The 25,000-nt window shown below is 35.6% G+C and overlaps 3 protein-coding genes across 3 annotated transcripts in view; 2 read left to right on the top strand and 1 right to left on the bottom strand.

The window, feature by feature from the left end:
• Positions 1–6,114, top strand: part of LOC137881108 (mitochondrial inner membrane m-AAA protease component AFG3L1-like) — an 8,831-nt gene extending 2,717 nt beyond the window's left edge. Inside the window, exons 5-16 of the mRNA XM_068722865.1 lie at positions 1–24; positions 280–404; positions 569–839; positions 928–1,065; positions 1,428–1,581; positions 1,709–1,816; positions 1,898–2,023; positions 3,484–3,594; positions 3,719–3,834; positions 4,589–4,789; positions 4,902–5,096; positions 5,241–6,114. The exon at positions 1–24 is cut by the window's left edge and continues 48 nt beyond it. Of these exons, the coding sequence (XP_068578966.1) occupies positions 1–24; positions 280–404; positions 569–839; positions 928–1,065; positions 1,428–1,581; positions 1,709–1,816; positions 1,898–2,023; positions 3,484–3,594; positions 3,719–3,834; positions 4,589–4,789; positions 4,902–5,096; positions 5,241–5,468 (1,797 nt within the window). The 3' untranslated portion in view covers positions 5,469–6,114. The remainder of the gene's footprint in view (positions 25–279; positions 405–568; positions 840–927; positions 1,066–1,427; positions 1,582–1,708; positions 1,817–1,897; positions 2,024–3,483; positions 3,595–3,718; positions 3,835–4,588; positions 4,790–4,901; positions 5,097–5,240) is intronic.
• Positions 6,115–6,706: 592 nt separating this feature from the next.
• LOC137881915 (voltage-dependent calcium channel subunit alpha-2/delta-4-like) overlaps positions 6,707–25,000 on the bottom strand; it is a 61,159-nt gene continuing 42,865 nt past the window's right edge. The window contains exons 31-39 of the mRNA XM_068724110.1: positions 22,584–22,654; positions 21,500–21,575; positions 21,321–21,373; positions 20,552–20,607; positions 20,157–20,177; positions 19,886–20,003; positions 17,929–18,044; positions 17,508–17,590; positions 6,707–8,202 (exon numbers count right to left, since the gene is read on the bottom strand). Of these exons, the coding sequence (XP_068580211.1) occupies positions 8,101–8,202; positions 17,508–17,590; positions 17,929–18,044; positions 19,886–20,003; positions 20,157–20,177; positions 20,552–20,607; positions 21,321–21,373; positions 21,500–21,575; positions 22,584–22,654 (696 nt within the window). The 3' untranslated portion in view covers positions 6,707–8,100. The remainder of the gene's footprint in view (positions 8,203–17,507; positions 17,591–17,928; positions 18,045–19,885; positions 20,004–20,156; positions 20,178–20,551; positions 20,608–21,320; positions 21,374–21,499; positions 21,576–22,583; positions 22,655–25,000) is intronic.
• LOC137881884 (keratin-associated protein 4-3-like) lies at positions 16,947–17,479 on the top strand. The gene is made up of 2 exons (XM_068724068.1): positions 16,947–16,956; positions 17,061–17,479. Exons 1-2 carry the CDS (start codon positions 16,947–16,949, stop codon positions 17,477–17,479), a joined length of 429 nt encoding a protein of 142 aa, XP_068580169.1.

Below are 25,000 nucleotides of genomic sequence, written 5' to 3'. Positions count from 1 at the left end.
GTTCCGGGAGCCGACGCCGACGCGGTGAGAAAAAACTAAAACCACTTCAAACCTGAGACCAACATGTTTCAATGAAGCTTAACATATTTGTGTGGATCTTCTGCTGAACATACCATCGTCCTGAAGATGCTTTTGTGTTCTCATTGTGAGAACAAACACTGAGAATGATGATGATGATGATGATAACTGTTCCTGTTAAAAGCTCTTCTTCAGTCATCAACACAGGAGGAACACTGTTAGGATCGGACAGATTCATATTTAGTTTTCTCTCTTGAACAGAACTACGTCTGGTTCAACATCGGCAGCGTCGACACCTTCGAGAGGAACCTGGAGGCGGCTCACATGGAGCTCGGCTTGGAGCCGTCGCGCCGCGCCGCCGTGGTCTACAGCACCGAGAGCGACGGGTGAGTTTAACCCTGAAGCATCCCTCTTTGTGGTCTGTGTGACTCTAAATGGAGCATAATGTACTAAATGAACATCATGCTGTGTTGAAGAAGACTGTAAACTAGAGATTGAGACCATAAACTCATGTTCACTGAGGTCATACGTCTATTTATTTCCCCCTCAGCTCGTTTCTGATGAGCATGATTCCCACCCTGCTGCTGATTGGCTTCCTGCTCTTCACCTTGCGGCGGGGGCCAATGGGAGGTGGCGCCGGCGGCGGGAGGGGCGGGCCCTTCAGCATGAGCGAGTCGACGGCGAAGATGATGAAGGACAACATCGACGTGAAGTTCAAGGACGTGGCCGGCTGTGAGGAGGCCAAGCTGGAGATCCTGGAGTTCGTCAACTTCCTGAAGAACCCGCAGCAGTACCAGGACCTGGGGGCCAAGATCCCCAAGGTGAGAACACACACACACACACACACACACACACACACACACACACACACACACAGCCGTTAAACGTCTCGTCGTGTCGGTTTCCCAGGGTGCCGTTCTGTCCGGACCTCCCGGTACCGGGAAGACTCTGCTGGCTAAAGCCACGGCCGGAGAGGCCAACGTACCGTTCATCACCGTCAACGGCTCCGAGTTCCTGGAGATGTTCGTGGGCGTCGGCCCGGCCAGGGTGAGTGACCCCAGGACTCCACGTGGGTCCGAGGACCACACCTTTAACTACGCATCACTGCTGCTCCGAGTCTAGAGTACCGTCAAGCTGCAGGCCTTCTGAAACGAAAGGCTCGATGTGTTTGTATGTTAGTGTTCATATTCAATCCTCCGAAAAGGGCCTTCAATGCTTCCTTTCCTAGCTCCTTCAGCATAGGAAACACTGGACCTTCCTTTACCTTCCTGTTGCCGTCCCACAATTCCTTGCGGCGGCAACATTTAAAGTGACGTTGCTGCAACAACTTTTTATTTAGAAACTCTTAAATGGCGGTTTCTCTTTCCTCGTTGACTGTGTCTCCTCCTCCTCCTCCTCCTCCTCCTCAGGTGAGGGACATGTTCGCCATGGCGAGGAAGAACGCCCCCTGCATCCTCTTCATCGACGAGATCGACGCCGTGGGGAGGAAGAGGGGAGGAGGGAACTTCGGAGGTCAGAGTGAGCAAGAGAACACTCTGAACCAGCTGCTGGTGGAGATGGACGGTAGGCTCCTCCCCTTTTAGCTTTAGTCTAGTTCACTGATTTTGCATCATTTTAAACAATGAAATAACAATAAACAAACAGAGAAAGATATGATGTTGTTAATCCTCTTAACTTTACTTCTCTGCAGGTTTCAACACGGCGACTAACGTGGTGGTCTTGGCTGGAACCAACAGACCCGACATCCTGGATCCGGCTCTGATGAGACCGGGCCGCTTCGACAGGCAGATCTACATCGGTACGGTTCTGACGTCCTGACCCCGCGGTCAGAGTTCACCTCACCGGTTCTGTGACTGAAGGCTTGTCTTTCCTGTCTCAGGGCCTCCGGACATCAAAGGCAGAGCGTCCATCTTTAAAGTCCACCTGCGGCCGATCAAGCTGGACCCCAACATGGACAAAGACTTTCTCGCCAGGAAGATGGCCGCCGCCACGCCGGGCTTCACCGGTACGCCTCGGTTCAGTGTTCCGTGAACGAGGACAGGAACTCAGAGTGGACTTCAGTCTGCGTGAGACCAGGGTCCTTAAGAAGTCTCACCGGACCAGTGACCTGTAGAAACACTCAACGATTAATGTCTTCATGTGGAAGATTAACAAATTAATTAATGTGTCCAAATTCAAATCCAACTCCAAACCAAATGTGTTTTAATATAATAATAATAATAATAATAATAATAATAATAATAATATAATGATAATGATAATGATAATAATAATAATGATAATAATAATAATAATAATAATAATGATAATAATAATAATGATAATAATAAAGATAATAATAATAAAGATAATTATAATGATAATAATAAAGATAATAATAATAATAATAAAGATAATTATAATGATAATAATGCTAATAATAAAGATAATAATAATAATAATAATGATAATAATAATAATGATAATAATAAAGATAATAATAATAATAATAATGATAATAATAATAATGATAATAATAAAGATAATAATAATAAAGATAATTATAATGATAATAATAAAGATAATTATAATGATAATAATGCTAATAATAAAGATAATAATAATAATAATAATGACAATTATAATGACAATAATAAAGATAATAATAATAATAATAATAATCTGTCAGCATTTAGCTCCGCTCCATTTGTTTCCCTCCCGTCACTAGAGATGAGTATCGTCAGAATTTTATAATTTTTTTTAAATAATATTTAATATTATTATTTATTTTTTATTATTAAAGAGATGAAAAGAAAAAACTACAAATATAAAAACAAAATATTTGTTTCTAGATCAATTTAACGGTCGGCGTCGGAAGATTTCTAAATAAACATCTAAATATTATATATTATAATAATTAATTAATATAAATTAATTTACTCTCAGAAATCTTTTTCACGTTTCGTCTCTTTAATCTGAACATTTCAGATGTTTTTCTGTGATTTTAAAATTATTATTTATTTTTGGATTTGATCACTTTTATTATAGAATAAGAATAATTCCTGGTTAATTTGAATTTTTAAATAAATAATTCATAAATAATTGATTTATTATTATTATTAATTTGTAATATTTATATATTTAAGTAAAACAAAGGTCTTTTATTTTAGGTTATTTATTTATTATAGCAAAGAAGTCCTGGTTAATTCTGACCTTTAATCATCATCTTTAGTAATTAATGATAAAGTTATTTATTATTATTATTATTATTATTATTATTATTAGTATTATTATTATTATTGAACAGTCTCTCGTTAAAAGCTCCAACATATCCTCAGATCACTCTTACTACTCGTAATAATATCAACATTAAGCATGTTTAATGTTTAGTGACTATAAATCCTCTTCAGCTCCTCTACGGTCCTGAGGGAGGAACATGTATAACACAATAACTCATAGTTTATTATTGTTGTCGTTGGTCTTCAGGAGCCGACATCGCCAACGTCTGCAACGAGGCGGCGCTGATCGCCGCCCGACACCTCAACGCCTCCGTCAACGCCAAACACTTTGAGCAGGCCATCGACCGCGTCATCGGAGGTCAGCACCTCCTCCTCCTCCTCCTCCTCCTCCTCCTCCTCCATACGGTGGTGTTGTTTACAGTCCAACATCAGCTGTGTGTGTGTGTGTGTGTGTGTGTGTGTGTGTGTGTGTGTGTGTGCAGGTCTGGAGAAGAAGACTCAGGTGCTGCAGCCCGGGGAGAAGAGGACCGTGGCGTACCACGAGGCGGGTCACGCCATCGTGGGCTGGTTCCTGCAGCACGCCGACCCGCTGCTGAAGGTACTGATACCTTCAAGTACCCCCTAACTGGTAGTAGTACTCTCTGATGTACCTGCCGCGCGACCAGAACGCAGTACTTCCTGTCGGACGCTTAGAGAGAGAAGAAGAAGCATTATTGAATATTATCGCTTTATTGAATATTTATTCACGCTTTATTGAATATTATCTCATAATAACGACGTCGTCCATCATTATTCATAAAACCACTTTTAAAACAGTCTTTTTTACTACAAACTTTAAAGTGGAACATTACAAATGTTCTTGTTACAAAAATTAATACAAATTAAATAAGTAAAAAAATTATGATAAAATTAAAAAAAATAAGCTAAATAAATAAAAATAAACTATTATGAAACTCAATAAACTACTTAACAAAATAAATTATAATAAAAATCTATATATAATAAATATAAATATAAAATAAAAATAAAACCAAAAATAATAATGTAAATATCATATGTAAGAGCTTTTTAAAACAAAATAAATAAATCAATGTTAGACCTAAAATATGTTAGAATGAAGTTCAATAATAAAATACAAATTAAAAACAACAATAAAACCATTTGATAACAATATGATAAAACTTTACACAACACAACCAACAGGAAACATTTCTGTAACGATATGAAAGAGCAGAAAGAATGATCTGTCTTTAAAATAATGTGTGTGTGTGTGTGTGTGTGTGTGTGTGTGTGTGTGTGTGTGTGTGTGTGTGTGTGTGTGTGTGTGTGTGTGTGTGTGTGTGTGTACACAGGTGTCCATCATCCCCCGTGGTAAAGGTCTGGGTTATGCTCAGTACCTCCCCAGAGAGCAGTACCTGTACAGTAAGGAGCAGCTGTTTGACAGGATGTGCATGATGCTCGGGGGACGAGTGGCCGAACACGTCTTCTTCGGAAGGGTCACCACCGGAGCTCAGGACGACCTGAAGAAGGTCACGCAGTCCGCCTACGCCCAGGTACCACACACACACACACACACACACACACACACACACACACACACACACACACACACACACACAGCCTCGGTGTTCCTCCTGCTGTGACGCCTGGTTCTCCTCCTCTCAGGTGGTCCAGTTCGGGATGAGTGATAAAGTGGGTCAGGTGTCCTTCGACCTGCCCCGGCAGGGCGAGATGGTCCTGGAGAAGCCCTACAGCGAAGCCACGGCCGAGCTCATCGACGCCGAGGTCCGGGAGCTGGTGGACCGAGCCTACCAGAGGACGCTGGAGCTGGTGGAGGACAAGAAGGAGCTGGTGGAGCTGGTGAGAAGAGCTCCACTCAGACCCATAATGCTTTGTTCTGGTAGAATAGCAGCTTCAGAACCGTGTGCGTGCTCTTCACGAAGGAGAGGTGAGAACAGAAAAGGTGAAGCTGCTCCTCGTTCACCCCCGATGTTTCCTCCTCAGGTGGGGAAGCGTCTCCTGGACAAGGAGGTCCTGGACAAGGCGGACATGCTGGAGCTGCTCGGCCCGCGGCCGTTCGAGGAGAAGTCGACGTACGAGGAGTTCGTGGAGGGGACAGGGAGCTTCGAGGAGGACACCAGCCTGCCGGAGGGCCTCCGAGACTGGAACAAGGAGCGAGGAGAAGGAGACGAGGAGACGAGCCCGACTCGGGACAAACAGCAGGCCGTGTAGAGACGGAACCCCGAACTCGGTCCAACCCGGTCCACTGCTCTCAGGTTTCACATGTTGGGACGGAGACGTGGATTTATTTAGTCATCAGACGTTCCTCTGGAGAACCAGCCGGTTCCGTTCCAGTCCTTCTACTTCAACGTCCGGAACACAAGACTGTTTTTAAACATGGTGTGACTGATGCACAGTTTTCTTTTTTATTTATTTCATAAAAAGGGAGGTTATTTTTTTGCTCCCTGACTGATAACGATGAAGAAAACAGACGAATATCAAACCTTTAAAGATTCAAATATTTGTATTTTCTTTCGTTAAATTCTGTTTCTTTTGAACACGTCGTGTTTCTCTGCTCAGAGTTCATGTCGCTGAACAATAAAAGCTCAGCGACTGTACAGAAGCTCCATGCTGTAAAAAGTGACTGTGAAGGGTTAACGTGACGAAGACGACGGGAAGCTGCTTCATCACAGAGTTCTCCATCAACACTGACGTCTTCTGTTTGAGGCTTCAGTCACCAGCTGCTGAGGAGAGTTCAGTCCATCAGAGGACAATAATCAGCTTCATTACTGTGATTAGGATGAGACACCATTCTCTTCTGTGTTGTATTTGGTGACAAACTGCTTTATTAAAATGAATTTATCTCCTAAAATCAGAACTGAAACGTGAAGTTGAGTTTTTGTGTCTTCAGTAACAATAAAACCAAACCAGCACCTCCATAATGAATATATTATTATATTTCATGTTTAAATATTACTTCTCTGATTAACATTGAGACGTTTAAATTAAGTCATTCTCCCACATTAATACGACATAAATTAATATCAATTCATACAGTCTCACATGTGGGATGCAGCTTGTATAATGTGTATTTAACAATAAAAGCTATTTAGAGTTTTAAACTACAACAGGAATATAAAAATATATATATTTATATTTATTTCTTTACATCATTCTGATCTTTGCAGTTTTATCTTATGTCAGACTTGCAGAAACATTTATTAATATTATAGAATAATAAATAAGATTCAACTTTTCTCGACTGGAAATCAAAAACATGAAAGAAGTGATCATTAAAATATGTACAGGAGGATTTATTATTATTCTTATGATATAATATGATTGTTATTGAAGGTTTCCAGCAGGTGGCGCCGTCGCGGTGACTTCAGGCGGATCGTGAAGGTGAACAGCAGGAGGTTCTAAAGACATCAAACAGGTGGAACCGTCCTGAAGTGAAGCGATGTGAAAGTATTGAACTAATAAGCGAGACAAACAACAAACGTTCTTTATATCAAAGTTTAAAAGAATACAGGTTCAAATGTAAGAGCTGCACGTTTGATCAGAATCATCAGAATCATCACTTTTGCTGTAGAGGTTCAGGAAACGATGAATAATAAATGTTCTTTTATTGCAGCGGGTGAATGAGTAGTTAGCAGTTAGCATCACGAGCTAATCAAAGAGGATCAGTTCTGTAACGTTGAGGTTTATTCGGACGTTTCCTGACTCTCTACAGCAGTTCAACAGTAAAAACAATAAAATCAGAGTTATTAAAAAGTAACTAAGTAAACACCTCCGGTGGTTTCACTGTGACAGTTATTCCACCAACCAACCGCTTTCACAGCTCTTATTGTGAAACTTTAACGTGACCAGAATGCTTTTAAAGTGAAACCTGAAACAAAGCCGGTGAGAAACGTTCTGTAAGAGATCAAAGCTACAAATAACCAACCGGTGGAGTGATGGTTAGACGTAACGGAACGTGACATTCTTTTGATTTCCCTAAACTAATTCCTGATGTTTTCCTTAGAAAGAGAAAGTGGAATCATTTATTTTAATTACAGGAAATCCAGGAACCAGAACTCTTCCTGTCCAGAGAAACCTGCAGTGGAACATGTGACTCCTGTAACGTTCACTAAAAGTCTTTGTTCTTGTATCCAAGGTTTCAGTTGAACTAACACCTGGACCTGGTTTAAGTCCAGTCTTTAGTCCACGTCAGCTGCAGGTGAAGGATCTGTGTGACCCTTGTTAGAGAATAACTCGTCCCGTTAACATTCAGCACAGAGAGCTGAGAACGTCAGCTGTTTAAAGTGGCAATCCTTAAGGTTTCAGTCCCGGGTGAGTTTTCACAATTGTGCGAATAGTTTCCATTTTTTTGTTTGTGTACAACAGAAAAAACTGTAATACAGACATCCAGTTTGTCACCACAACAGATATCTATATAAGTGAAAATCTTCAAGTTTGCCACTTTAAAGCTCAACCCTTATTTTAAATCCTACTTTTTTTTTTCTTTTTTTTTTAATGAATCATTTTTTTTTTAATTTTAATATTTTTTTTAATGTAAATCATTTGAATGTAAAACTCTACTTTGTATACAATATTTCTGTATCAAAAAAAGCTACAAAGACGCTACATTCTTTGGGTGTAATGGCAACATTTCTCCACACGAGCTGCGCTGTTTACGTCCGTCCGTCGATGTCTGCTTCAACCGACGACGACTCTTTGTTTATAGTTTATGGTTCAGGAACAATAAGTCTAAAAACACTTGATAGCCCTTTATCTCGAAGCTCGTCTGAACAGCAGCAACGGGAATGTGAGACGTCCCGTTTCTCTGGTCGCCTCCCTCTGAACTTCCTGATTGGTCCATTCTTTACGTCCAATGGTGGAGCAGCAACGAGACGAGCAGAGAGGCCCAGAAGACGAACAGCGAAAGGAAGATGGCCGACGCCCCGCCGCACTCCTTCGCATCTTCCTGTTTAAGAGGCAACAACAACACAGATCAATAGTTATATCATTATTAGATGGAGATGTCTTTATTATTTATCAACATATCATATTGTATCATATCGTATCATATCGTATCATAGTATAGTAGGTGTTTCACAACTTTTTTTCAATATACAATACTATGACTTTTTTTCATGACTTTTTTCAACATGTTATACTATGACTGTTTTCATGACTTTTTCAACATGTTATACTATGACTGTTTTCATGACTTTTTCAACATGTTATACTATGACTTTTTTCATGACTTTTTTCAACATACTATACTATGACTGTTTTTCATGACTTTTTTCAACATGTTACACTATGACTTTTTTCATGACTTTTTTCAACATGTTATACTATGACTTTTTTCATGACTTTTTTCAACATACTATACCATGACTGTTTTTCATGACTTTTTCAACATGTTATACTATGACTGTTTTTCATGACTTTTTTCAACATACTATACTATGACTTTTTCATGACTTTTCAACATGTTATACTATGACTTTTTTCATGACTTTTTTCGACATGTTATACTATAACTTTTTTTCATGACTTTTTTCAACATGTTATACTATGACTTTTTTTCATGACTTTTTCAACATGTTATACTATGACTGTTTTTCATGACTTTTTTCAACATACTATACTATGACTTTTTCATGACTTTTCAACGTGTTATACTATGACTTTTTTTCATAACTTTTTTCAACATGTTATACTATGACTTTTTCATGACTTTTCAACATGTTATACTATGACGTTTTTCATGACTTTTTTCAACATGTTATACTATGTAGTATAACATGTTGAAAAAAGTCATGAAAAACAGTCATAGTATAGTATGTTGAAAAAAGTCATGAAAAAAGTCATAGTATAGTATGTTGAAAAAAGTCATGAAAAACAGTCATAGAATAACATGTTAAAAAAAGTCATGAAAAAAGTCATAGTATAGTATGTCGAAAAAAGTAATGAAAAAAAGTCATAGTATGACATTTTGAAAAAAGTCATGAAAAATAGTGATAGTATAACATGTTGAAAAAAGTAATGAAAAAAAGTCATAGTATAGTATGTTGAAAAAAGTCATGAAAAAAAGTCATAGTATAACATGTTGAAAAAAGTCATGAAAAACGTCATAGTATAACATGTTGAAAAAAGTCATGAAAAAGTCATAGTATAACATTTTGAAAAAAGTCATGAAAAAAAGTCATAGTACGCTATAGTATGTTGAAAAAAGTCATGAAAAAAGTCATAGTATAACATGTTGAAAAAAGTCATGAAAAAAAGTTATTGTATAGCATGTCGAAAAAAGTCATGAAAAAAGTCATAGTATAACATGTTGAAAAAAGTCATGAAAAAAGTCATAGTATAGTATGTTGAAAAAAGTAATGAAAAAAAGTCATAGTATAACATGTTGAAAAAAGTCATGAAAAACAGTCATAGTATAGTATGTTGAAAAAAGTCATGAAAAAAGTCATAGTATAGTATGTTGAAAAAAGTCATGAAAAACAGTCATAGAATAACATGTTAAAAAAAGTCATGAAAAAAGTCATAGTATAGTATGTCGAAAAAAGTAATGAAAAAAAGTCATAGTATGACATTTTGAAAAAAGTCATGAAAAATAGTGATAGTATAACATGTTGAAAAAAGTAATGAAAAAAAGTCATAGTATAGTATGTTGAAAAAAGTCATGAAAAAAAGTCATAGTATAACATGTTGAAAAAAGTCATGAAAAACGTCATAGTATAACATGTTGAAAAAAGTCATGAAAAAGTCATAGTATAACATTTTGAAAAAAGTCATGAAAAAAAGTCATAGTACGCTATAGTATGTTGAAAAAAGTCATGAAAAAAGTCATAGTATAACATGTTGAAAAAAGTCATGAAAAAAAGTTATTGTATAGCATGTCGAAAAAAGTCATGAAAAAAGTCATAGTATAACATGTTGAAAAAAGTCATGAAAAAAGTCATAGTATAGTATGTTGAAAAAAGTAATGAAAAAAAGTCATAGTATAACATGTTGAAAAAAGTCATGAAAAACAGTCATAGTATAGTATGTTGAAAAAAGTCATGAAAAAAGTCATAGTATAGTATGTTGAAAAAAGTCATGAAAAACAGTCATAGAATAACATGTTAAAAAAAGTCATGAAAAAAGTCATAGTATAGTATGTCGAAAAAAGTAATGAAAAAAAGTCATAGTATGACATTTTGAAAAAAGTCATGAAAAATAGTGATAGTATAACATGTTGAAAAAAGTCATGAAAAAAAGTCATAGTATAACATGTTGAAAAAAGTAATGAAAAACGTCATAGTATAACATGTTGAAAAAAGTTATGAAAAAGTCATAGTATAGTATGTTGAAAAAAGTCATGAAAAAGGTCATAGTATAACATTTTGAAAAAAGTCATGAAAAAAAGTCATAGTACGCTATAGTATGTTGAAAAAAGTCATGAAAAAAGTCATAGTATAACATGTTGAAAAAAGTCATGAAAAAAAGTTATTGTATAGCATGTCGAAAAAAGTCATGAAAAAAAGTCATAGTATAACATGTCGAAAAAAGTCATGAAAAAAAGTTATAGTATAACATGTTGAAAAGTCATGAAAAAAAGTCATAGTATAACATGTTGAAAAGTCATGAAAAAAAGTCATAGTGTAACATGTTGAAAAGTCATGAAAAAGTCATAGTATAACACGATGAAAAGTCATGAAAAAGTCATAGTATAACATGTTGAAAAAAGTCATGAAAAAAGTCATAGTATAGTATGTTGAAAAAAGTCATGAAAAAAGTCATAGTATAACATGTTGAAAAAAGTCATGAAAAAAGTCATAGTATAGTATGTTGAAAAAAGTCATGAAAAAAAGTCATAGTATAACATGTTGAAAAAAGTCATGAAAAACGTCATAGTATAGTATGTTGAAAAAAGTCATGAAAGACAGTCATAGTATAACATGTTGAAAAGTCATGAAAAAGTCATAGTATAACATGTTGAAAAAAGTCAGGAAAAAAAGTCCTAGTATAACATGTTGAAAAGTCATGAAAAAGTCATAGTATAGTATGTTGAAAAAAGTCATGAAAAAAAGTCATAGTATAACATGTTGAAAAAAGTCATGAAAAACGTCATAGTATAACATGTTGAAAAAAGTCATGAAAAAAAGTCATAATATAACATGTTGAAAAAAGTCATGAAAAACAGTCATAGTATAGTATGTTGAAAAAAGTCATGAAAAAAGTCATAGTATAACATGTTGAAAAAAGTCATGAAAAAAGTCATAGTATAGTATGTTGAAAAAAGTCATGAAAAAAAGTCATAGTATAACATGTTGAAAAAAGTCATGAAAAACGTCATAGTATAGTATGTTGAAAAAAGTCATGAAAGACAGTCATAGTATAACATGTTGAAAAGTCATGAAAAAGTCATAGTATAACATGTTGAAAAAAGTCAGGAAAAAAAGTCCTAGTATAACATGTTGAAAAGTCATGAAAAAGTCATAGTATAGTATGTTGAAAAAAGTCATGAAAAAAAGTCATAGTATAACATGTTGAAAAAAGTCATGAAAAACGTCATAGTATAACATGTTGAAAAAAGTCATGAAAAAAAGTCATAGTATAACACGTTGAAAAGTCATGAAAAAGTCATAGTATAGTATGTTAAAAAAAGTCATGAAAAACAGTCATAGTATAACATGTTGAAAAAAGTCATGAAAAACAGTCATAGTATAGTATGTTGAAAAAAGTCATGAAAAAAGTCAGTATAACATGTTGAAAAAAGTCATGAAAAACAGCCATAGTATAGTATGTTGAAAAAAGTCATGAAAAAAGTCATAGTATAGTATGTTGAAAAAAGTCATGAAAAACAGTCATAGAATAACATGTTAAAAAAAGTCATGAAAAAAGTCATAGTATAGTATGTCGAAAAAAGTCATGAAAAAAAGTCATAGTATAACATTTTGAAAAAAGTAATGAAAAATAGTCATAGTATAACATGTTGAAAAAAGTAATGAAAAAAAGTCATAGTATAGTATGTTGAAAAAAGTCATGAAAAAAAGTCATAGTATGACATTTTGAAAAAAGTCATGAAAAATAGTGATAGTATAACATGTTGAAAAAAGTCATGAAAAAAAGTCATAGTATAACATGTTGAAAAAAGTAATGAAAAACGTCATAGTATAACATGTTGAAAAAAGTTATGAAAAAGTCATAGTATAGTATGTTGAAAAAAGTCATGAAAAAGGTCATAGTATAACATTTTGAAAAAAGTCATGAAAAAAAGTCATAGTACGCTATAGTATGTTGAAAAAAGTCATGAAAAAAGTCATAGTATAACATGTTGAAAAAAGTCATGAAAAAAAGTAATTGTATAGCATGTCGAAAAAAGTCATGAAAAAAAGTCATAGTATAACATGTCGAAAAAAGTCATGAAAAAAAGTTATAGTATAACATGTTGAAAAGTCATGAAAAAAAGTCATAGTATAACATGTTGAAAAGTCATGAAAAAAAGTCATAGTGTAACATGTTGAAAAGTCATGAAAAAGTCATAGTATAACACGATGAAAAGTCATGAAAAAGTCATAGTATAACATGTTGAAAAAAGTCATGAAAAAAGTCATAGTATAGTATGTTGAAAAAAGTCATGAAAAAAGTCATAGTATAACATGTTGAAAAAAGTCATGAAAAAAGTCATAGTATAGTATGTTGAAAAAAGTCATGAAAAAAAGTCATAGTATAACATGTTGAAAAAAGTCATGAAAAACGTCATAGTATAGTATGTTGAAAAAAGTCATGAAAGACAGTCATAGTATAACATGTTGAAAAGTCATGAAAAAGTCATAGTATAACATGTTGAAAAAAGTCAGGAAAAAAAGTCCTAGTATAACATGTTGAAAAGTCATGAAAAAGTCATAGTATAGTATGTTGAAAAAAGTCATGAAAAAAAGTCATAGTATAACATGTTGAAAAAAGTCATGAAAAACGTCATAGTATAACATGTTGAAAAAAGTCATGAAAAAAAGTCATAATATAACATGTTGAAAAAAGTCATGAAAAACAGTCATAGTATAGTATGTTGAAAAAAGTCATGAAAAAAGTCATAGTATAACATGTTGAAAAAAGTCATGAAAAAAGTCATAGTATAGTATGTTGAAAAAAGTCATGAAAAAAAGTCATAGTATAACATGTTGAAAAAAGTCATGAAAAACGTCATAGTATAGTATGTTGAAAAAAGTCATGAAAGACAGTCATAGTATAACATGTTGAAAAGTCATGAAAAAGTCATAGTATAACATGTTGAAAAAAGTCAGGAAAAAAAGTCCTAGTATAACATGTTGAAAAGTCATGAAAAAGTCATAGTATAGTATGTTGAAAAAAGTCATGAAAAAAAGTCATAGTATAACATGTTGAAAAAAGTCATGAAAAACGTCATAGTATAACATGTTGAAAAAAGTCATGAAAAAAAGTCATAGTATAACACGTTGAAAAGTCATGAAAAAGTCATAGTATAGTATGTTAAAAAAAGTCATGAAAAACAGTCATAGTATAACATGTTGAAAAAAGTCATGAAAAACAGTCATAGTATAGTATGTTGAAAAAAGTCATGAAAAAAGTCAGTATAACATGTTGAAAAAAGTCATGAAAAACAGCCATAGTATAGTATGTTGAAAAAAGTCATGAAAAACAGTCATAGAATAACATGTTAAAAAAAGTCATGAAAAAAGTCATAGTATAGTATGTCGAAAAAAGTCATGAAAAAAAGTCATAGTATAACATTTTGAAAAAAGTAATGAAAAATAGTCATAGTATAACATGTTGAAAAAAGTAATGAAAAAAAGTCATAGTATAGTATGTTGAAAAAAGTCATGAAAAAAAGTCATAGTATAACATGTTGAAAAAAGTCATGAAAAACGTCATAGTATAGTATGTTGAAAAAAGTCATGAAAAACAGTCATAGTATAACATGTTGAAAAAAGTCATGAAAAAAGTCATAGTATAACATTTTGAAAAAAGTCATGAAAAAAAGTCATAGTACGCTATAGTATGTTGAAAAAAGTCAAGAAAAAAAGTCATAGTAGGCTATAGTATGTTGAAAAAAGTCATGAAAAAAAGTTACAATATAACATGTCGAAAAAAGTCATGAAAAAAAGTTATAATATAACATGTCGAAAAAAGTCATGAAAAACAGTCATAGTATAGTATGTTGAAAAAAGTCATGAAAAAAGTCATAGTATAACATGTTGAAAAAAGTCATGAAAAAAGTCATAGTATAGTATGTTGAAAAAAGTCATGAAAAAAGTCATAGTATAACATTTTGAAAAAAGTCATGAAAAAAAGTCATAGTAGGCTATAGTATGTTGAAAAAAGTCATGAAAAACAGTCATAGTATAACATGTTGAAAAAAGTCATGAAAAACAGTCATGGTATAGTATGTTGAAAAAAGTCATGAAAAAAGTCATAGTATAACATGTTGAAAAAAGTCATGAAAAAAGTCATAGTATAGTATGTTGAAAAAAGTAATGAAAAAAAGTCATAGTATAACATGTTGAAAAAAGTCATAGTATAGTATGTTGAAAAAAGTAATGAAAAAAACTCATAGTATAACATGTTGAAAAAAGTCATGAAAAACAGTCATAGAATAGTATGTTGAAAAAAGTCATGAAAAACAGTCATAGAATAACATGTTAAAAAAAGTCATGAAAAAAGTCATAGTATAGTATGTCGAAAAAAGTCATGAAAAAAAGTCATAGTATGACATTTTGAAAAAAGTAATGAAAAATAGTGATAGTATAACATGCTGAAAAAAGTAATGAAAAAAAGTCATAGTATTGTATGTTGAAAAAAGTCATGAAAAAAAGTCATAATATAACATGTTGAAAAAAGTCATGAAAAACGTCATAGTATAACATGTTGAAAAAAGTTATGAAAAAGTCCTAGTATAACATGTTGAAAAGTCATGAAAAAATCATAGTATAGTATGTTGAAAAAAGTCGTGAAAAAAAGTCATAGTATAACATGTTGAAAAAAGTCATGAAAAACGTCATAGTATAACATGTTGAAAAAAGTCATGAAAAAAAGTCATAGTATAACATGTTGAAAAAAGTCATGAAAAAAAGTCATAGTATAACATGTTGAAAAAAGTCATGAAAAAAAGTTATAGTATAACATGTCGAAAAAAGTCATGAAAAAAGTCATAGTATAACATGTTGAAAAGTCATGAAAAAGTCATAGTATAACATGTTGAAAAAAGTCATGAAAAAAAGTCATAGTATAACACGTTGAAAAGTCATGAAAAAGTCATAGTATAGTATGTTGAAAAAAGTCATGAAAAACAGTCATAGTATAACATGTTGAAAAAAGTCATGAAAAACAGTCATGGTATAGTATGTTGAAAAAAGTCATGAAAAAAGTCATAGTATAACATGTTGAAAAAAGTCATGAAAAAAGTCATAGTATAGTATGTTGAAAAAAGTAATGAAAAAAAGTCATAGTATAACATGTTGAAAAAAGTCATGAAAAACAGTCATAGTATAGTATGTTGAAAACAGTCATGAAAAAAGTCATAGTATAGTATGTTGAAAAAAGTCATGAAAAACAGTCATAGAATAACATGTTAAAAAAAGTCATGAAAAAAGTCATAGTATAGTATGTCGAAAAAAGTAATGAAAAAAAGTCATAGTATGACATTTTGAAAAAAGTCATGAAAAATAGTGATAGTATAACATGTTGAAAAAAGTAATAAAAAAAAGTCATAGTATAGTATGTTGAAAAAAGTAATGAAAAAAAGTCATAGTATAACATGTTGAAAAAAGTCATGAAAAACAGCCATAGTATAGTATGTTGAAAAAAGTCATAGTATAGTATGTTGAAAAAAGTCATGAAAAACAGTCATAGAATAACATGTTAAAAAAAGTCATGAAAAAAGTCATAGTATAGTATGTCGAAAAAAGTCATGAAAAAAAGTAATAGTATAACATTTTGAAAAAGTAATGAAAAATAGTGATAGTATAACATGTTGAAAAAAGTAATGAAAAAAAGTCATAGTATAGTATGTTGAAAAAAGTCATGAAAAAAAGTCATAGTATAACATGTTGAAAAAAGTCATGAAAAACGTCATAGTATAACATGTTGAAAAAAGTTATGAAAAAGTCATAGTATAGTATGTTGAAAAAAGTCATGAAAAAGTCATAGTATAGTATGTTGAAAAAAGTCATGAAAAACAGTCATAGTATAACATGTTGAAAAAAGTCATGAAAAAAGTCATAGTATAACATTTTGAAAAAAGTCATGAAAAAAAGTCATAGTACGCTATAGTATGTTGAAAAAAGTCATGAAAAAAGTTATAATATAACATGTCGAAAAAAGTCATGAAAAAAGTCATAGTATAACATGTTGAAAAAAGTCATGAAAAAAAGTCATAGTATAACATGTTGAAAAAAGTCATGAAAAAAAGTCATAGTATAACATGTTGAAAAAAGTCATGAAAAAAAGTCATAGTATAGTATGTTGAAAAAAGTCATGAAAAAAAGTCATAGTATAACATGTTGAAAAAAGTCATGAAAAAAAGTCATAGTATAACATGTTGAAAAAAGTCATGAAAAAAAGTCATAGTATAGTATGTTGAAAAAAGTAATGAAAAAAAGTCATAGTATAACATGTTGAAAAAAGTCATAGTATAACATGTTGAAAAAAGTCATGAAAAAAAGTTAATAGTATAGTATGTTGAAAAAAGTAATGAAAAAAAGTCATAGTATCGTATGTTGAAAAAAGTCATGAAAAAAAGTCATAGTATGACATGTTGAAAAAGACAAGCCTCAGAGTCTCACACCTCTGAACATGACATTTAAGACTTTAAGACTCTAAGTGTCACTAAATGTTGTCTAAACACTTGTTGTCTGAACACTTGTTGTCTGAACACTTGTTGTCTGAACACTTGTTGTCTAAACACTTGTTGTCTGAACACTTGTTGTCTAAACACTTGTTGTCTGAACACTTGTTGTCTAAACACTTGTTGTCTGAACACTTGTTGTCTAAACACTTGTTGTCTGAACACTTGTTGTCTGAACACTTGTTGTCTGAACACTTGTTGTCTAAACACTTGTTGTCTGAACACTTGTTGTCTAAACACTTGTTGTCTGAACACTTGTTGTCTGAACACTTGTTGTCTGAACACTTGTTGTCTGAACACTTGTTGTCTGAACACTTGTTGTCTAAACACTTGTTGTCTGAACACTTGTTGTCTGAACACTTGTTGTCTGAACGTCTAGAGACAGAGCTCAGAGCCTCAGCGCTCACCTTGGGATGGTAGGCGTGGCACGACTCCGGACGCCGCCGCACCTTCTGTGATTTCATCCTGTTGCACTTCACTGTGGCGTTATGTTCACTGACGTCAAGGAGAAAACAGACCGATCATCGCTGAGGACTAACGCTCAGCATCCTTTGAACATTCATGAGTTTATTTACACAAAATCTGTCCAACAGGAATATTATTAAGCGTACAGTTTACATGTAGAATAAGTAAACAATACTACAAATCTGATTTACGATACGACTTTGAATGTAATCTCGTGGCGTTTGGTGTGAACACAGCATAACAAGTTTGAGATCTTAGTTTTAAACCTCACATGTTTCACTGTTTGTTGAAGCAGCTCGACTTTCCTAAAACAAAGTGATAAAACGTTGACCGTCTGCAGACCGACACACAGCTGAAGGATATATTTGATCTCTTTGGGCTCCAGCAGGATCGGTCCGTACTGACGGGAGCAGTCACAGTCGGCCTGAGCCACGACCATCACCAGGTTACTGTCAGGGATCTGCTGCACCACGAACATCCTGCAACACAACACACACGGGGGTCAATCAACCAACCAACTAACCAACCATTCAACCAATTAACCAATCAACCAACCAACCAACCAACCAACAAACCAACCATTCAACCAATTAACCAATCAACCAACCAACCAACTAACCAACCATTCAACCAATTAACCAATCAACCAACCGATCATCCAACCACCCAATCAACCAACCGACCAATCAACCAACCAACCAATCAACCAACCAACCAAGCAACCAACCAATTAATCAACCAACCAACCAATCAACCATCCAACCACCCACCCAACCAACCAACCAACCAACCAACCAACCAACCAACCAATTAACCAACCAAACACCCACCCACCCACCCAACCAACCAATTAATCAACCAATCAACCAATCAACCAACCAACCAACCAACCAACCAACCAACAAACCAATCAATCAATCAATCAATCAACCAATCAATAACTCTAATTAAACTTTAGATTTATTGTCGTTAAGTACAACAACAAATAAAATGCAGTTTCACACCAAACTATGACGTGAGAAAGTGCATATAAATACATATATATATATATATATATATATATATATATATATATATATATATATATATACTGTATATATAAAATGTTTGAAGGTACAGTGTTTTGTTGCATTTGGCAGAAATGGAACACAATATTTTTAAGTTTTTTTTGTGTGTTTAATCACCTGAAAATAAGAATCGTTGTGTTTTAAGTGAACCTCATGAACAGCTGTTTATATCTACGGAAGCCCAGAGCGGACAAACCAAACTCTGGAGAGGGACGTTCACGTTTTCACAACTGTAATCTGAAAACTCACCACTAGATGTCTCTAGATCCTCCACACTGCACCTTGAACAGTTATTCATTACTTTGACACAAACAACCCTCGGTGTAAAGTCAAATATTAGTTTACAGTTTTACACATTCATTGTGTTTTTTAAATCCTGTAACTCTGGTGGACTGTTTCCTCTTCACGTCTTCAATGTTCCCTGTAGCTTAAACTAAAATACATGAATACAGAACAACCTGACGCACTACAACAATACGTGGTTTGACCACTAGATGGAGCTGTAGGTGTATTTAAACACGATGCAGTGACGTAGATTACACTAACCAACAGGATACAGAGTTACAATGTTACACATTCATATTCATATCAATCAGATAGAATCAATACTTTTAATCTAAATACAGTTTGCTTACTTACTTGCAGGACTTTTACTTGCAGTATTAGTACTTTTACAGTGTGTGTGTGTGTGTGTGTGTGTGTGTGTGTGTGTGTGTGTGTGTGTGTGTGTGTCTGTGTGTGTCAGTAGTTGTGTGTGTGTGTGTGTGTGTGTGTGTGTGTGTGTGTGTGTGTGTCTGTGTGTGTCAGTAGTTGTGTGTGTGTGTGTGTGTGTGTGTGTGTGTGTGTCTGTGTGTGTCAGTAGTTGTGTGTGTGTGTGTGTGTGTGTGTGTGTGTGTGTGTGTGTGTGTGTGTGTGTCAGTGTGTGTGTGTGTGTGTGTGTGTGTGTGTATGTCAGTGTGTGTGTGTGTGTGTGTGTGTGTGTGTGTGTGTGTGTGTCAGTGTGTGTGTGTGTGTGTGTGTGTGTGTGTGTGTGTGTGTCTGTGTGTGTCAGTGTGTGTGTGTGTGTGTGTGTGTGTGTGTGTGTGTGTGTGTGTGTGTGTCAGTGTGTGTGTGTGTGTGTGTGTGTGTGTGTGTGTGTGTGTCAGTGTGTGTGTGTGTGTGTGTGTGTGTGTGTGTGTATGTCAGTGTGTGTGTGTGTGTGTGTGTGTGTGTGTGTGTGTGTGTGTGTGTGTGTGTGTGTGTGTGTGTCGTACTTCTGGCAGCGTCCACACTTGATGAGGCTGTTTGCTTCTTTAACAGACGAGTCGTACATGAAGCCAGGATACGCCGTGTCACAGGGCTGCAGAGCATCCACCTTCTTCTGCTTATGACCTGACACACACACACACGAGCGTCAGAATGTCCTCAAAGTGTCTTTCTGTCTCTGTGAGGACGTCTCCTCTGTCTCAGGAACACACACACACACACACACACACACACACACACACACACACACACACACACACACACACGTGTTGTACTCACTGGTGTGATATCCAGCCTTGGCTGGATGGATGAAGATGGATCACCGTGACGACACAGAGGACACGCCCAGGTGAGGATGATGATGATGGTGATGGTGAAGATGAAGATGGAGTTGATGATGAAGATGAGGCCGCCATTTTGAGACAGAATGTTTGTAGGTGAGACATAAAGCAGTGATGAGGTGAAGAAAACAAACCCACCCTGAGGCGACTCTCTATTTAATACAAATTCATAACTATTGATTTTGTTCTCTGTTGTTCGATGACCTGTATGTATTTAATGTACTTTATACTGTACTACATCTCAGAGGTACATGTTGTACTTCATACTGTGGTACTTCTACTTTTACTCTCCGACTACTTCAGAGTCAAATGTTTGACACGTCGTCGTCTCACCGTCCACAAAGTAGTCAGAGTGCCAGAGACCACAGAGGTTAAAGTCCAGCAGGAACCTGAGCGGAGACACAAGCAGGAAGTACACTTTAAAGAGTTCATGTACTTCATGTACTTCATGTACTTCATGTACACACATCCAGCAGATACTCGTAATAACTGAACTGTGGAGGGGTCCGCTAGTCAAAGTCTTTCTGTTCAGGGAAATCAGTTTCATGTTTTTGTAGAAATCTCATTTTCATTTTACATCTAGAGTCTGTCTGATTTATGCATATTAAAAACATTAAATACAGTACTGACTCATGAATATTAATATACATCCACAGGACGTCGGCCATGAACTTAAGGTTTTCAAAGGAGCAGAAATCCAAACCGTCACTGCAGCGCTCTGCACGGTGTAAATGTGTTTAAGCATAAACATGATGATGCATGACAGCAGTTATAGAAATATCAAATCATCCAGTTATCATCTCATTATGTGTTGATATGAATGTGTATGTATTTATGTCTTTATGTAAATATGATATTTAATTATAATTATAATAAAACATTTTTAACTAAGTACAATAATGATAATATTTTATTATTTGTTATTATAATTATTCTTGTTATTATTATTATCACTATTATTGTTATTATTATACATAATTCATATGAAGACAAGAACAAAAAGAAAAATGTTTGTTTTTATCTCACTTTAAAAAAATTGTCTGTGACGATTTAATTAGGTGTTAATAAAGTTTTTAAAAATAAAAAAGGAGTGGAGACTTACATGAGAGCGTTGGAGAAAAACCATTTCATCAACGCAGCGATGCCATAAAACGGCTGCAAGAGAAACAAACAAACAAACAAGTTAATAAATAAACATCATACAAAGTCAGATTTCATAAGTCTATTATTATTATTATTATTATTATTATTATTCACAGGTCATAGGTCGTAGTGACTCACACTGAGGAGAGGTCGGGCGCTGTTGGCGTGATGGTGACTGTTCTTACACATCGCCTGGTAGTCGAACAACGACACCCTGCAGACAAACGCTCACATCAACTCCACCGGGTCCAGGAACCCTAAACCCTGGACCCTGAACCCTGAACGCTGAACCCAAAGCCCTGAACCCTAAACCCTGAACCCTGAACCCTGAACCCTGAACCCTGAACCCTGAACCCGTGAACACACCGAGCCGACGCCTCTGATCGGAGCAGCGCTATCGAGCGCTTCCTGTCTGATTCTTCTGTGTTTGCAATGCAACTCAATTGTGTGGAGTTGATGGAAATGAGGAAGAAAAGTGGCAAAAAAACAGAAATCCCATGAATGTAAATATGATATAAGTAAGGAAACAGGAAAGAGGAGATGATTCTAAGGAGACTAAAGAAGACTGTGTTAGCAGCTCACTCTATGTGGTTCTAAGTGAAACAATAGAACGTGTGACGTTTGTTCTATTGTTCTGTCAGAAGAGAGATTGTAGAAAAGTACTCCAGAAACGTTCTAGTGACCAACGTTAAGAAACTTCTTCTGGAGTAACGAGACTCAAGAAGAGATTAGTTAAGCTAGATCTTTAGTCCTCATTTAAGATCAGGGGGAGGAGGTACTGTTTGTTACTGCATTAAAAGAAGAAGGAGGAGAAGGAGGAGGAGAAGAAGGAGAAGAAGGAGAAGAAGGAAAAGAAGAAGGAGGAGAAGATGAAGGAGGAGGAGGAGAAAGAGAAGGAGAAGGAGAAGAAGAAGGAGGAGAAGAAGAAGAAGGAGGAGAAGGAGGAGGAGAAGAAGGAGAAGAAGGAAAAGAAGAAGGAGAAGATGAAGGAGGAGGAGAAGAAAGAGAAGGAGAAGAAGAAGAAGGAGGAGAAGAAGAAGAAAGAGAAGGAGGAGAAAGAGAAGAAGGAGAAGAAGAAAGAGAAGAAGGAGGAGAAGAAGAAAGAGAAGGAGGAGAAAGAGAAGGAGAAGGAGAAGAAGAAGAAGAAGAAGAAGGAGAAGAAGAAGAAGGAGAAGGAGAAGAAGGAGAAGGAGGAGAAGTACTTCCTGTCTGTCACTCGTACTTTTTGAACATCCCCATCTTGATCAGAGACGCCATCACTGAACCGTCCACCTCTCCGAAGAAGCGGCCGACCTGAAAACACAACGAGGACAAAGTTCTTCATATCAGACGAGTTATTAATATCAGAAACCACCAAACAAACGGCTGACATCATCCTCTTCAGCTTCATCTCTTTCAACATGTCAGACCCTTCAACAGCCTGAAGTGAAAGACGAGGCGAGTGAACTGACACTGACGGTGGTTTAGTACGTGAGCACAGCTGTGTCTGCTGATGAGGAGCAGCAGGACCACAGTCCTCCTTGTCTGCAGTGAGTCTGGCCCTCAGCAGCACCCCGGCCTCTGAATTATTCAGAGCGTTTTGTCTCAGCAGCTCAGTTCGCCTTTTTTTTTTTACGAGCTGCTCTCTGCCTTCATCCTCTTCATCTCCGTCCCAAAAACAACCGGCAGCTTCTCCAGCGGCCTCGGAGGACCGAAGCCCGACCGCTCCGTCTACCTGAAAACTGCTGGAATGAAAGTAAACCCTGAGGGACAGAGTCCTGCAGCAGACACACACAGACCGTCTGCTCAGGCCTCATGCTAATGTTTAGCATGTTAGCATGGTGACAGTCCTGATGACATGAAGCCCTGCAGACGGGTTAACCAGGATCTTTCAGGTTCTGTTGGTCCCTGTGGACTAAAGCTGTAGTGTCCCTGAGCACCAGAGTCCCTTTAGAAAACCTCTCATTCTACTGCAGCAGGGTCTGACAGTCTGACCCTCTCAGTCCTGGTTCTGGTTCTCCCATTGCCTCCCTTCCCTCCAGAGGGTCCAGCAATACGTCCTGGGTCTCCAGCAGAGAGGAGAAGCTCTGCTCCTGGAGGAGGAGGAGGAGGAGGAGGAGGAGGAGACGATGCTGCTGCTAACGGGAGCTGAGCTCTCCTCCTCCCTCCGGAGCTCCTGATCTGGGTCTGTCCACAGTGGACCGGTCTCTGCTGGAGGATCAGGGTTTGTCCACGGTGGACCGGTCCCTGCTGGAGGATCTAGGTCTGTCGAGACTGGTTCATATGGAGGATCAGGACTACACTGAGACTGGTTCCTGTAGAGGATCAGGACTAAGTGAGACTGGTTCCTGTAGAGGATCAGGACTAAGTGAGACTGGTTCTTGTAGAGGATCAGGACTACATAACGAGCTCACGACTCGTCTCTTTTCGTCAGCAGACTGATTAAATATTTAGTGAGCTCTGCAGCGAGCTGCTCCTCAGCACCATCAGGGTTCTGGTGGTGGAGGAGCAGTGAAGTGCAGAGCTCAGCAGAATCACCTCCAGGAAGCAGTTCATCATAATATCTGCTTAGTAAGAACGGAGGAACGAGGAACGAGCCGCTACAGCAGCTCTAAGGTAACAACACATTCAGAGCTTCAGTCACAGAAACTGATGTTCAGCTTCATAATCATTCAACATCAACTTCATCACCAGAGGCCACCTAAACATCACTTTCTTCAAATCAATAAAAAGAAACTGATCTGATCTTCTACAGAAACGTTCCTTCAATGTTCCGTCTCTTCACTTCAGCTGTAATCAATGTGGGTTTAAGCAGTTTATCCAAATAATAATAATAATAATAATGACTTTATTTATACAGCACCTTTTAAAAACAGACAACGCAGCAAAATCAAGGCAATAATAACAACAAGAGAGAGAAATGTTGTTATTTAGACACGACGTTGATATGATAAAAATACATTCAATTAAATCAAATTTAGTAAAATCAAATGGCAGCAACCTCTAGTGTTCAAACTAAGAATATGCAATATACACACAGCAACATTATATTAAAAAATAATAAATAATAATTATAAATAATAATAATGATAATACATAAATAAATAAAAAATAATAATAATAAATAATAATAATAAATAAATAAAAAATAATAATAAATAATAATAATAATAATAAATAATAAACAATAATACTAACAATAAATAAATAATAATAAATAAATAATAAACAATAATACTAAGAATAAATAAATAATAATAATAATAGGGTATTAACTGGAATAATCCAGTGTCAAACAACATCTGCATTTACTGCACAACATAAAGACGTGTGATATTAGGAAGACGTTTGGTTTCATGCTCCCTGTGACTGGTCCTCTACAGCAGCAGCTTCAACACATCCAGTCTCTAAAGGAACCCAACTACACAAACGGACAAACGTGTCGAATGACGTACCGGTCGTATTTTAAACGATACTCAGACTACAGACGGGTCACTGGACCCGCAGACACAACAGAGCGTCCTCACGTCCTTACATAAGAGAGACGCTGAGTGCTCCGTCCTCCAGCTGGACGTCCCCGACAGCCTCGCAGAGGACACAGATAAACCTCATCCGGCCTCCAGCTGCTGAACATCTGGAGGCCGGATGAGGTCAGCGACA

Source organism: Cebidichthys violaceus, unplaced genomic scaffold (assembly GCF_023349555.1).
Source record: "Cebidichthys violaceus isolate CVI_PGR_0920_01 unplaced genomic scaffold, fCebVio1.0.p SCAF_3, whole genome shotgun sequence".
Taxonomy (NCBI): Eukaryota; Metazoa; Chordata; class Actinopteri; order Perciformes; family Stichaeidae; genus Cebidichthys; species Cebidichthys violaceus.
Note: the sequence above shows the minus strand (reverse complement) of the source record. Positions and strands in the feature narration are given on the sequence as shown.